This window comes from Poecilia formosa, unplaced genomic scaffold (genome assembly GCF_000485575.1).
Source record: "Poecilia formosa unplaced genomic scaffold, Poecilia_formosa-5.1.2 Scaffold748, whole genome shotgun sequence".
Taxonomy (NCBI): Eukaryota; Metazoa; Chordata; class Actinopteri; order Cyprinodontiformes; family Poeciliidae; genus Poecilia; species Poecilia formosa.
Window position 1 is genome coordinate 1,582 of NW_006800687.1, and position 13,514 is coordinate 15,095.

General features: G+C 38.0%; 1 protein-coding gene across 1 annotated transcript in view; it reads right to left on the reverse strand.

The window, feature by feature from the left end:
• Positions 1-1,040: 1,040 nt before the first annotated feature.
• The window catches only part of LOC103131361 (E3 ubiquitin-protein ligase DTX3L-like), an 18,890-nt gene continuing 6,416 nt past the window's right edge, over positions 1,041-13,514 (reverse strand). Inside the window, exons 2-4 of the mRNA XM_007542982.2 lie at positions 8,955-9,941; positions 5,191-5,408; positions 1,041-4,853 (exon numbers count right to left, since the gene is read on the reverse strand). Coding sequence (XP_007543044.1) covers positions 4,784-4,853; positions 5,191-5,408; positions 8,955-9,941 — 1,275 coding nt within the window. The 3' untranslated portion in view covers positions 1,041-4,783. The remainder of the gene's footprint in view (positions 4,854-5,190; positions 5,409-8,954; positions 9,942-13,514) is intronic.

The following is a 13,514-nucleotide window of genomic DNA, read 5'->3' on the forward strand; positions in this document are numbered from 1 at the left end:
CAGGAAGCTGTTCTAGACAAGTGGGTGAATGACCCTCATCGAATGGACAAGCGATTGGTGGCACTTATATTCTTAGCCCATTCTTCTGATGTGTTAGAAAATGCATTTGCCCCACTACTAGATGACCAGTACGACTTGGCCATGAAAAGAGTGCGACAGCTGCTAGAACTGGAGCCTGAGGCGGAGAGCATGAAGGCCAACACTAATGAGATGTTGTGGGCTGTGGTAGCTGCTTTCACTAAATGAGACTTAAGAGCATTGGACACAGTCTCTGGTGGTATGCTCTGTGTACTGTTGGGTACAAATTGGAGTAATAATCCCAACAAGAGAACTTTACTGGTGGGGTTGACTGAACTGCAGGAGATTCTGTCTTACTGGCATTTTTTTTCCTTCCAGGTAACTGTTCTTGTGGACCAATAATATGCTCCAAATCTGAAATTGCAATTTCACTTATCACTTTGCTAAAAGTCTGATCTCAGAAAGTTGAATGAAATTGTTTATGAAACCAATATCTTGACTTTTTTGTCTCTTAATATGTTAATAGAACAGTTTGGCAAATGTAAGAATACAGTGACCAAGTCTGAGATGAATGGACATATCCATGTAAGAGCAGTGTAGAAAGTTATTTGATGATGCTGTTGGACCAAACGATATTATGCTGCAAGTATGCAACATCCGTATTTCCACTCGTTTCACAACAGGAACAAGAAAGCAGACAATATGGCAAGATCCAAACTAAGTGTTCTGTCCTGATCTCAGTGTATTGGCAATAAGAAATTATTTAATGTTGGTGTTGCCTCAAACAACCCAGTGCGACAGCTGCTAGAACTGTAGCCTGAAGGAGAGAGCATGAAGGCCAACACTTAGTCAATATATGTGCTGCTTTTCTTGTTCAGTGTTAGGAGGAACAGTGCTAAGAGTACATATTGACTCAAATCCCAGGTCTGACTAAAGCAACAGCTGACCTTCTTATAGGAAGGAGATTGTTTAATCCACCTCAAAATAGTAATGCCAGAAAAAAAACTTTAATCAGTCACTGCTTTAAGAATGGTTAATATTTTGTCTCTTTATTGTTTTAGGTACAATACAGTCTGCAGTCAGCAGAAATGAAAAATGCATTAAGGAATGATTATGTGTATAATCTTTTCTGGATGTAGAAAGTAAACTGTTTTTGTCATACAAGTTATACAGTCATCCTGCAGACAAATGAATTTGTGATGATGTCCAATAGATTCGTTGTCAGTACAACGAATCTATTGTACTGACGACTTGATCTGGTTCAACTAATCTTTCAAGTGTTGGCATGTGTCCAACTGATAAGTCTGAACCTTAATTCTTGATCAGGACAGTAATAGGTCTAGCTAGTTGATGATTAATCAAAGCTTCACTTGAAAAAATGTACTCGAGCTCCCAAACATGAAACTGCTTTCTTTTTGTACAGTTGTAGCTTAAACATACAGATTCAGTAAACCTAGTCTAGTTTTAGACTTGTCTTGGCAAAATCTATAAGATCTTCAGGGGTTAGCTAAGCTAGTGAAATACTCAGTTCTAACTGGAACAGGGGTTAATTATGCAGGGTATTTGATGTTCAGATAATTCTGACGTAACTCAGATTGGTTTTATTGTTTGAAATTGTAAACAAAGAGGCTTCTTTAGTTTGTTTAATCCCTTTTACCATAAACTATCACTTGGTCCTAGTTTTTTTTTTTATCACCAAGCTCATTGTGTTGATCAACACTTTTCTGTGTTAAATTCACAGAGTTGCAGAATTTAAGATAATGGAAGATGTTTTCTTAATAAAATTTTTAATGTGTTTGTCTTGGATCTTGGGAGTTTCTATCAAACAAATCTTATGTACAGAAGATAATTAGTGCCACATGAATTCGATCATGTGGCACTAATGGATATAAGTATGCTATATTTACAGAAGTATAAATCATATTTAGAATAGTGGATGAATGAAACGTTAGTTTCCACTGCAGGTTGTTCTATCTCAAATAATTCATGCGTCTAATAAATCCCTCAATTAGTTGCATCAGGTGTCTGAGATGACACCTTATTTGCTAAGTTCTATTTCAAGGTGTTGAATTAGTCTGCAGTGGTCATTGAAAGTAAGATTATGTGCTTACTCTGGGTAAACCCGGAGAATTAAAGAGGCATTATTATGTAAAATGTACTTTTGAGTTTTACATCATGTTATGTTATTCCCTGATCAAAAACATACCTGGTGTGTTGTTTTGATTGTTTCATGCATGTTAGAGAAATTCTTAAATCTCCTATGGCAACTATTCAACTGCGTAAAATGCCTGAGTGGACCTAACTCCTCCTCTGAGCAGCAATTTCCAAGCTTCCACCTCACAGAGCATTCCTCCCCTGGGCTCCCCCATCAGCTCCTTCAGACTAGCTAGCACTAATTACCGAACAACTGTTGAAACTGCGCATCTGCTGAGCTCATTATACAAGCTACTTCTCAGTGCAAAGCTGATGGAGTGTTGGAAAGAGTGGAATTTTCTTAGAGACGGAGGCCCGATCTCAAGTCACGAAGTCAAGTTTCTTTTAAGTCATATTTGATATATACAGCATTTTTATAACAATTGCAGGTAACATAATTACTTGATTGTGCAATAAAAGTATTCTATGTGATAATATACTGCCGCTCTAAGAATTTTGCTTCTAATGTAATTGTTGGATTTTTTTTTTTTTTCAAATGAACATCAATCATCAGATATAAATTGCATAAAATTAAATGAGAACTTTTATTAAGATTACTTGGGCATCCCTTGGCTCAATTCAGTTTTTTTCCTTGCAATTAAAGGTACAGTAGTAATGCCATCTTGTGGCAGAAAGAGTAAACTGTCAATGGGTGCCACCATATTTTTGAAAGAAGTGGAGGAAAAATCCTTGATGGATTTTAAAAGACCTGCCACAAATCTTGGAGCCAGCAAGTGGTGAGATTTAAGCTTCCACAGTGAAGCACATGCTGAAAGCTGAAGGGCTTCATATATCTGTGCTCCATCATGTACACCCCTACAGACCCAAAAACGCAAAAAACATGGGCTGCAATTTGCTCACAAATATATGCATCATCCAAAACATATTTTGAGACAAAATTTATACATCATCCAAAAAGGCAGTTAAAAAACTGGACTATAGTTGTGGGTTTAAGCATTATTAGCAATGTCTTCCAGTAACATAATTACCCAGTAATATTTTTACATGTCCTGTCAACATAATACAAAAATACAAAATACGCCCCTTAAGTTTTCTGGGGAAACCCTGAATATGGTTAAGATCCAGATTCTGTGGAGGCTGATCTATGTGCAAGAATGATGTCTCATGCTCTATGAGACATCATTTTCAAATTTAATCACAATTTGAACCCGATGATTCTTGTCGCGTTATCAGGGGGAAAAAAAATTCATTGATGATGGTATATTCAGGTAGTCATTCGTTGGACACATAATGTTACCAGACCTGACCAACTGCAGCAACCCCAGATCACAGCGCTGCCTCCTGGGGCATGACAGTAGGCACTAGGTATCAGTTTACCTGCCTCTCCGCTTCCTCGATGTGCCCAAATGAGAAGCTAGTCTTTGCATCAGCTGGAGTTAAATAACTTGTTGCTAGCTGAAAGATAATTGCACATGCAGTAATAATCTAATAGGAGGCTTGTAAATTTAGGTGATGAATTATGTTTGGTCCAGCAGTGTTCCTCATTGTTTTCAGGCAATATTGGATGTATTTTTCCACTGATGTTGAAATATGGACTTTATTTGCAAAATCTGAAAATGAATCATTAAACCCATCTTTAAATAACCAGGCATGTGTATTCACTTGCATGAACAAGGAGATGTTTCGGGTCTATTTTTATCACTTGCTAATATTTAACATGATTTTAAACCTCTAGGCGGTCGTGGCAGATGGCCGTTTCCACTAAGCCTAAGTTCTGGTTCTGCTGGATGTTTCTTCCTGTTAAAGGAGAGTTTTCCTTTCTGCTGTTACTATGAGCAAGCTGAGAATGAGTGATTGCTAAAATGTCCATGACTCAATGCAAGTGACTTTCGTCTGTTGCTATGTGCTTGTTTAAGGGGAGTAAATGCTGCAAGTCAATGACTTAATGCAATCTTCTGGGTTTCCTTAGATAATTTTTAAGCTAATTTGAATAATAACCTGAACTTGACTGAATTGTTTGATAACTAGGATTAATTGGAATGTGTGTATTATGATTTGCTTGCCAAGGACTTGAACCCAGAAAAGATGTTGCCATGCTTTATTAGAGTGTTTCTCAATCCTGGTCTTCTGGTCCATTTGCCCTGCATGTTTTAGATACGTCTCTGTTCCAGAACACCTGATTCAAATGACTCCATGACCTCTTCTGCATGCCAGAAGCCTGTTAATCACCCACTTATTCAAGTCAGATATGTGGCAGAAGGGAAACACCTGAAATATGCATGGTAGTGGTTCCTGAGGACTGGGATGGAGAACCAGTCCTTTAAGATAATTTCATAAGAAATATTAGACTGAATACATTTCAATTAATTAGGAAAGACAGTGTAGATGTACAGTTTCTATTAATAACTTGATCAACAGAAATGACTCCAAAAAAGCACAAAATGCAGTTGAAATAACAGAATACTTTCAAGACTAATGTCAATATACTGACAATTCTGGAATTACATCACATGTTTAATATGTTAAGCAGTGAAGTTATTGTACATGGCTCTTTCTATGCTGGTAAAATGTTACCTTTGCTTTAATCAATTTCAAGACCTTAAATTCATGCCTATTTGATGCCTTTGGCTTTCAGCTCTTCTTGGACTCGGTTGAGGTAATCAGGATCTGGGTATCCATAGCTGCAAACAGGAAAACAAATCCATCAGCTTGGTGCTGGTGTCAACCTCCAATAATCAGACGCTAGGTCACATCTATTACCACTTGGATACGTCAGCTTTGTTTCCAATTTTTATTTATGATATTTTTATGATAGTAGCTTATGAAATATCCTGACCACTACTGACCACAACTTGCTCAGGGAATTTACTTTGAGGAACGCCACTAAGCCTGTGCCTAAAACATCTAAGGCTATTAAGTCCTGTACACCAAATGATTTATGGTGCAAGGTCATTAAAAGCTCATTAAGTAATCAATAAATTAATAAATATGTGATATAAGGCTATAAACAGTACTTACGAAGTTGGTCCTCCATGCATTGATGTCTTGTGGTGAATATCATTCCAAGTCACCATATTGTTCCTGCCACTGGTGCTGGATCGACCAATAGTGAAGATGAGCCTCTGATTAAAGGCTTTCCTGAGCAGCTCCAGGACTTTCCTTCCTTCAGAGGAGTCTGGAAGGTAGGCGGTTCGGGATGCACCTTCGAATGGTTGACCAGGGTTTGGATGCTCCTCCTGCAAAAAATTTTTATTTTAAAAGTCATCTCAAGGTGTGATGTGATTGTGCCCAGATAAAAGCTACTACTTCCTAATAGGAAGTAGTAGGCTAACTGTCCTTAAGGAGCAAAATTATTTGTAACAGATACAGAAAATTGTTTTCTCGGGATTAAAGCTGCACATGCACAGGCATTCATATGAAATTATTAAGGATGCATCCAAGCAAAGGATTGATCGGGTGAATTCAAACTCTTGCCAATAATTTGGCCAACTGGATGGACTTTCACTGTTGTTTCCAAATCTAAGTCCTTATGACAGAGATAATGCTCAGGGAGCGTGCTTTGGGAAATGGAATCAATATTACTTGGAATATTTAACCGTAATCTCACACTCCCGTATTCTAGTAGTATTTTTAGTTTTGCAATACAAGTTTTATCTAAGGATGGGCATTTATCATATGGTTTGATTATTGTAAAGAAATAATAAATAAATCAGAATTGTGATATAAAAATAATCTGATTTATCGTAACAACAATAAATTATAACTTATGACATTTTGTCAACCTTAAAAGAAATGGAGCTAAAGCGAAAGTTCAGACTGGAAGACTCCGCCCCCTCCATTCCCCCATCGACGTCATGCTCATCTCCGACCTCAGCACTGGACCTCACCCGGCGAGTTCAATCAGCAATCAGGCTCTGCATAAAGGATCCACACCCAAGCCGTCAGCCGCTTCCCAGCTGCGTTCAACCCACCACCTCCCCTTCTCCACCCACATCCTTCAGCTCTCTAGGATAGCACCCTTTCCTGACCACCACCACCAGTGTCGGGCCCTGGGGGGAGAGCATCCCTAATCAGTTATCGGGATGTTCATCGAGTTCACATCAAATCTCAGCTCGAATTTGCTGCCAGGGTCCGAGCGCCAAAGAACTGTTATTCATTCCTGTCATTAAATCTTTTAATTGTTCCCCTTTTGTCCGTCTGAGTCTTTCCAGATTGAAATAGTAGTATTGTCGGGAATGTTACTTTAGATAATTTTCGTCATAATTAGTTTAATCAGGGCATCAATAAATAGCCATAAATTAAATATGGCTTAACTTCATGAAGTAGTTACTTGGTGCATCTGGGTCCTAAAAATCTAGCTTCTTTATATATTATAGGATTAAACCTTAAAAAAGGTTTAAGTAGAATTATTGTACTCTGGAAAATAATTGAATAAATCAGTAAATTAGTACATAATTATACTGGATAATTATAGAAAGTATACGCAAACTTCAAACAATACACTGTGTGCACAATTATTAGGTAAGTTTTAGTTTTGACCATATCATAATTTTTATGCATATTTTCAAACTTCATTTGTATAAACTTGAATGCTTATTGGATATGAACACATCAGCTGATGTGTATTTGTTTAATGAGGGTGGGTGGGGCCTAAGAAAATCAACACCAACCATCAAGGTGTGCATAATTATTAGGCAGCTTCTTTTCTTCTGGCAAAATTGGCCAATAAAAGAGATTTAAGTGACTCCTAAAAGTCCAAAGTTGTAAAAAGTCTTTTAGAGGGAAGCAGCACTCTTAAAACTGCTAAGAAATTGGGGAGTGATCACAGAACCATCAAAAGTTTTTCTGCAAATAGTCAATAGGGTTTTAAGAAACAAGTTGAGAAAAAAAAAAAAAAAAACATAAATTAACTACCAAAGATTTGAGAAGAATCAAACGTGAAGCTGCCATGAACCCATTATCTTCCTGGCCTGTCATATTCCAGAACTCCAACCTACCTGGAGTTCCCAGAAATACAAGATGTTCAGTGCTCAGAGACATGGGCAAAGTAAGGAAGGCTGAAACCGGACCACCACTGAACAAGACATATAAGTTGAAATGCCAAGACAGATCTGAAGATAGATTTTTCAAAAGTTTTATGGACTGATGAGATGAGAGTGACTCTTGGATCAGTAATGGGCACAGAGTCCACTTCGCATCAGAAACCAGCAAGGTGGAGCCCATACCAGTACCTATACTGGTATGGGCCCGTATTATTAAAGATAAGCTTGTTTTCAGTTTGAAAATGGTGTCAAAATCAACTCCCTTCCCTGCTGCCTGTGTTTAGAAAACACTTTCTTCAAGCAGTGGTACAGGAAAGTTTGCATCTTTCAAGAGGACCATGATTGTTAAGCAGGACGATGCTCCATCAAGCATCAAAATACTCCACTATGTGACTACCAGTAAAAGCATTAAATGATGAAAGAATAATGAAGTGACCCTTCCCTCACCAGACCTAAACCTCCTTGAGAACTTGTGGGCCCTTCTTAAACAGGAGATTTATGGTGAAGGAAAACAGTTCACATCTCTTAACAGTGTCTGGGAGGCTGTGATTACTGCTGCAAGAAAAGTTGATCTTCAACAGCTCAAGAAACAAACAGACTCCTTGAATGGAAGGCTTACAACTGTTAATGAAAAGAAGGGTGGCTATATTGGTCACTGACATATTTTTTAAATCTTAGAAATGTTTGTCAATTTTGAGATGTGTTTATTATTCTCACTTTAATGGATGACAATAAAAAAGTGAGATGGGAAAGTTTTCAGTCTTAAATCAGTTGCATAATAATTTTGCACACAAATAGTTGCCCATTAATCGTTCACACATAGATGTTGTCCTAACAAAGCCAAAATCTCAGTTTTACTTTCTTAAATATTCAGGTTTGAGAGGTTATTAACATTTTGGATTAAAACAAGAGCGCTGGAGTTGTTCAACAATAAAATTAATCCTCAAAACTACAACTTGCGTAATTATTGTACGCAAGTTGTAGTACACCTAAAATAGATTTGGTATAAAGATCAAACTGATTTTTAGCAGAGTGGAATTGGAATGATTTTCTGATTAAGAATAAAGTTGTTGATGGACCCATAAACAGAAATAATAACCTTTGACATGTACAAATGAGTATTAGGCCCACACTAAGAGCATTTTTTTTTAAATCATGAGAATGAAGTCTTATTACGAGAATAAAGTCGTAAAATTAGTCGAATAAAATTTTATTTTTTATGAAAGCTCACACATAAAAGCAGTTTTCCCGCTTTATTAAAATTGGGAATGTGGAGCATCTTATGAAGTTATACACTGGTATCAGTTTTATAAGTAAAGAAATTTTAACATGTTAGTAAAAAATATTATCAGTACAAGGACTTTAAAGTCATTAACCAAGTAATTGTGTCTATTTTGAAGAAAGCTGGTCATTTCAGATCTTGATAAGTATCAAGACGCCTTTTTTCTGCGATTAATTCTATATTCTCATAATATTCAGAGAATATTATGAGAATATAGAATTCATATAATATTCTCATAATATTCAGAGAATATTATGAGAATATATTCTCATAATATAAAGACTATGAGACTTTATTCTCATAGTCTGGCCCTAATCCTCTGTCAAAGAAGTGCATCTTCAGCTGTGTTTGCAAACTTGTTTTGTTGGATACCAAAGCAACAACAGACACACTTCATCCTCCCAAAGATGAAGTACTTGGGAGATGATAAACTTTGATGAGTGCAGCTTTGCTCTTACCTTTTGAATTCCACTTGGAATGTGATAATGGATGACTAATGTTCCATGTCTCTCATATCCAGGTAAGCAGGCAGAGGATGTCCTGATGTCCATTGTCCCTCCATCAGGCTGTGTCCCCTTCAAGGTCCCGTACACCTCCCCACAGATAGGACAAACAGGTTTGTAGTCAAAGGCTCTTTGGAGACAGTCTTTGCAGAAGGAATGCATGCACTGCAGGGCCTTTTTCTTCTCTGGTGGGATTGGCTCCATACAAATTGGACATATCTCGTTGCCAGGAGGTTTACTTAGTTTGGGTGAAGGAGCAGATGATTTATAGCTTTGACTTCTTGCTGGATCCCTTTTAACTGGACTGTTGCCTGAACTCTTTGGATTTTGTGAAATAAACTCTTTCAGTTTTTGCACATGTGCAAAAGGTCCACAGACTGCTGTGTCTTTGCTGGAGCCTGATTTAAAAAACAGGAGAGGAAACTTTCTCTGCAGATCCTCAGCTCGATGTGGAGTCACATGAAGAGATGTTAGCTGCAGGTCAGAGGCAGTTCTCTGGTAGAAAGTGATAAACCTCTGCCTCACAAAGTCCAGATGCACCCTGTCAGAAGAGTAAGCTGGTTCACTTGGGGCTCTGAAGTTAACCTGTACTGTGCTATGGGGGCCACTGTTTGCTGCTTTGAACTCAATGACAAAATGACCTAGAATTCTCTTTAGTTTTTCATCATATTTTTTTTTTATGTATTCCATCACAACTCTGTTCACAGGTACTGAACATGTTGCAGCACAGGGAGTTGGAGGAGCAGTCTGTCCTTGTGTTCCAGAACTGGAAAGATGTCCAGACAGTCGCTTTACAAGCTGCTGCACCTTATTGAAGTCTCTACTGAACACTCTATAGCAGGAACCAGTTTTCTCAGGGCAGTAGTTATCATTAATCCACTTTTTAACATCTATGTCTCCAATCATCTTTTCATCAATGATCAGAGTAATGTCTGTGATAATCTGCAACAGAACAAAACAATTTAAGTCATTTAATAAGTCCAGCTACATAAAGTATACAGTGTGTTTGACTTCCTATGCCGGTCACAAAGTATATTAAAACCTATTCAGTTATTTAGGAGATCATATTTAGATCCGAGATAAAATGAACTCTACTTCTGTTTTTTTATGACTGACAAAGACAGATTTTCTCATAAATATATGCTTTGTTCAAGTCATTTTTATTTTGTTTGACTCCGTTTCAGATCAGTCCTTTTACCTGACCAGGTGTCAGACATCACGAAGCAGGTTCAAGCTATCTGGGTTTTACTTATGTTCATGGTCAGCTTTGCATAGTTTTTTTTTTCAGCCACTACTGCAAAAAAAAAAAAAGAGTTTCCAACAAAGAATTTCACCATAATACAACCAGAATTCCAATGACATTAGGACATTGTGTAAAGTATAAACAAAAACAGAATACAATTATTTGCAAATCCTTTTCAACCAATATTTAATTGAATTGACATCAAAAACATGATATGTAGTGCTCAAATGGATAAACTTTATTTTTATTTTTTGGATATACTCACTTATTTAGAATTTGATGCCTGCAACACAATCCAAAAAAGTTGGGACAGGGACTTGTTTACCACTGTGTTACATCATCTTTCCTTTTAGCAATCAATAAGCGTTTGGGAACTGGAGACACTAACTGTTGAAGTTTTAAGTGAATTCTTTTTTATTCTTGGTGCATGTACAACTTCAGTTGTTCAACAGTCTCTGGTTTCAGTTATGGTATTTTGCGCTTCATAATGAGCAACACATTTTCAATGGGAGACAGGTCTGGCCTGCAGGCAGGCCAGTTTAGTGATTCAAATTAATAAAACTAAATTAAAATGCCTAGGTTTCATTCATTCATCTGTAAATTCTCAAAAAATAAAAATTTGCAGCCTGAGTTCTAACTAACAGGGACTATATTAAGATTCAGCTGGTATCCGTTTCCAGGAATAGGGTATAATAGAATGATGATGGAGAGCTGGTACAAACAAGATGCGTGGGATCTTATACAGGTGTTACGGATTAACTGGTGGTAGCAGCTGGTAGAGACAGATGTTTCAGTGGGCGTGGCTTTTTAGGACCCTTTAACTGAGCTAGGAAATAAACAATGCAATAAGCTTAAAGAACTACAAATATTTGCAAAAATACTATTTGATTCCGTAAGACACCAATTAAGATCTCGAGAATAACTAATTAGAAAGACTTTTATTGGTCTAATATTGTATGTTGCCTTTTTTTTTATTAATTTCCAAAACCACCAAAACATATACATTACACAGAACTTGTCCTGACTTATGTGTCAGTTCAGAGGTTGAAACTGAGGGAAGATCGAAATAGATCTCAAGATCCCATAAACAGATCTCAAAGCAAAGAATAATCCCTGAAAGCCAACATAATTGTTGAAGAGACATATAATTTAAAATAAAATGTTTAAAAAGATCCACTGGCTTTGTTATTTTTCACATCTCCCTCATATTGTATGTTTTTTTAATAGATATCCACAGAAATAGCCAAACTTTTTTAAACACTGTTTTTGTAACATGTTATAGCTTATTTTCTAGTTCATTTACAGAAGACATGGCAGAACTATGTAGCAGTGTTATTTATTCCTTATTGTTGATATTTTTTCTCATAATTTAACTAAACGTCTTTATTCTTTTCATCAAGTGACCTTAATATTCAACCATAAGAGACAACGATGAAAAACAATTGACTTATATACTTTTCCATCGGAAATGGGTTGGAATCTTCCCTCAAACTGAGATTCTGAAAGTGCCACCAGTTAATCCGGGTCTGCTTCTTAAAGCACCGGGTGTCTGTTGGATGAGAACCAATGACAGGTAGGATCATTGGACTTCCATCTGCATTTATGGTAGTGGATAAAACAGCGCTCTTAGAACTCAGCGACTGCTGGTACAAGTTCAGTTATCGCTTTGGACAACTTTACTTTTTGGCAGAAAGTGAATGTTATTCACTTGCTGCCAACATGTCGGAGGTAATATTGTTTAACAGGTTTGTCAGGCAAACTTTAACTGTAAGAATATTGTCAAATTACCAAGTTGCACAGCTTTGCATCTGCAGCCCAAAGATGTCTCAAGGTGCAAACAAAATAATGTGGCTTCCATAAAATGAGCAAGGAAATAGTTTGTATGATATCAAGACTGTTTACATTTATTGTTAAGTTTGCACAGCATGCCAGTCAATATAAATCTGGGAAGACGTTAAAATAATGGTCATTAATCTAATAATGCTGGGTGATAATACAAATTCTGACTGTTTAGCACAGTCTCCTCTTGAAGGGTCATATATTTTGGTATCCTTTCAATATATTCTTGAATATTCCTTCACATACAAGGAATTATGTTTTGAAGAGATCTTAGAGAAAGTAGAGACTTTTTCAAATCCGTTTATTTACGTCATTTGTCGTGTTTTCATCAGGAAGCGACACAGCCACTTAATTTTTTTACAAACATCTGCGTTGAGGACCCTGTTTGACTGTCACTAGTTAAGTAACTAGCATTACTTAATGCGGCAAGCTGCTGCATCTTTTAATTTTTTTTTTGTTTATTTTCCTTTGTCAACAGCCTGGAAATTGTTTCCCAGTAGAGAACACAGGCAGAAATACTGCAGATATGGCTGTTGGGGGTATCTGACAGTAATGAGAGTGATTCTTTTTTGCAGCAACATTTCATGACGCATGTTTTGCTTACAATGATTTTTTTCTAAAACATGCCAAATATTTACAACACAGTATTTTATACATTTAGATGTTTGCCATCATTCAAATATAAATTAAATGGATTTTAAATATTATTTTGTACTTTTCACACTTAAGGCAGACAGGTCCAATGGCGAGTGTCTGGTGGCCGGGCTTTTACCCACGGAGCCCAGCCGGGCTCAGCCCGAAGAGGAGACATTCAATGGGCTCACCACCTGTCGGAGGGGCCAAAGGGGTCGGGTGCACTGTGTTATTGGGCGGCAGCCAAGGGAGGGGACCCTGGCGGTCTGATCCTCAGCTGCAGAAGCTGGCTCTTGGGACGTGGAACGTCACCTCTCTGGTAGGGAAGGAACCGGAGCTAGTGTGCAAGACTGAGAGGTTCCGGCTAGAAATAGTCGGCCTCACCTCAACACATGGCTCTGGTTCTGGAACCAGTCTCCTTGAGAGGGGCTGGACATACTTCCACTCTGGAGTTGCCCACGGTAAGAGGCGCCGGGCAGGAGTGGGCATACTTGTTGCCCCCCATCTCGGTGCCTGCACGTTGGCATTTACCCCGGTGAACGAGAGGGTAGCCTCCCTCAGCCTACGGGTGGGGGGACGGGTTCTGACTGTTGTCTGTGCTTACAGGCCGAACAACAGTTCAGATTACCCACCCTTCTTGGAGTCCTTAGAGGGGGTACTGGAGAGTGCCCCTCCTGGGGACTCCCTTGTTCTACTGGCGGACTTCAACGCTCACGCGGGCAATGACAGTGAGACCTGGAGGGGCATGGTTGGGAGGATCGCTCCCCCCAATCTGAACTCAAGTGGTGTTCTGTTGTTGG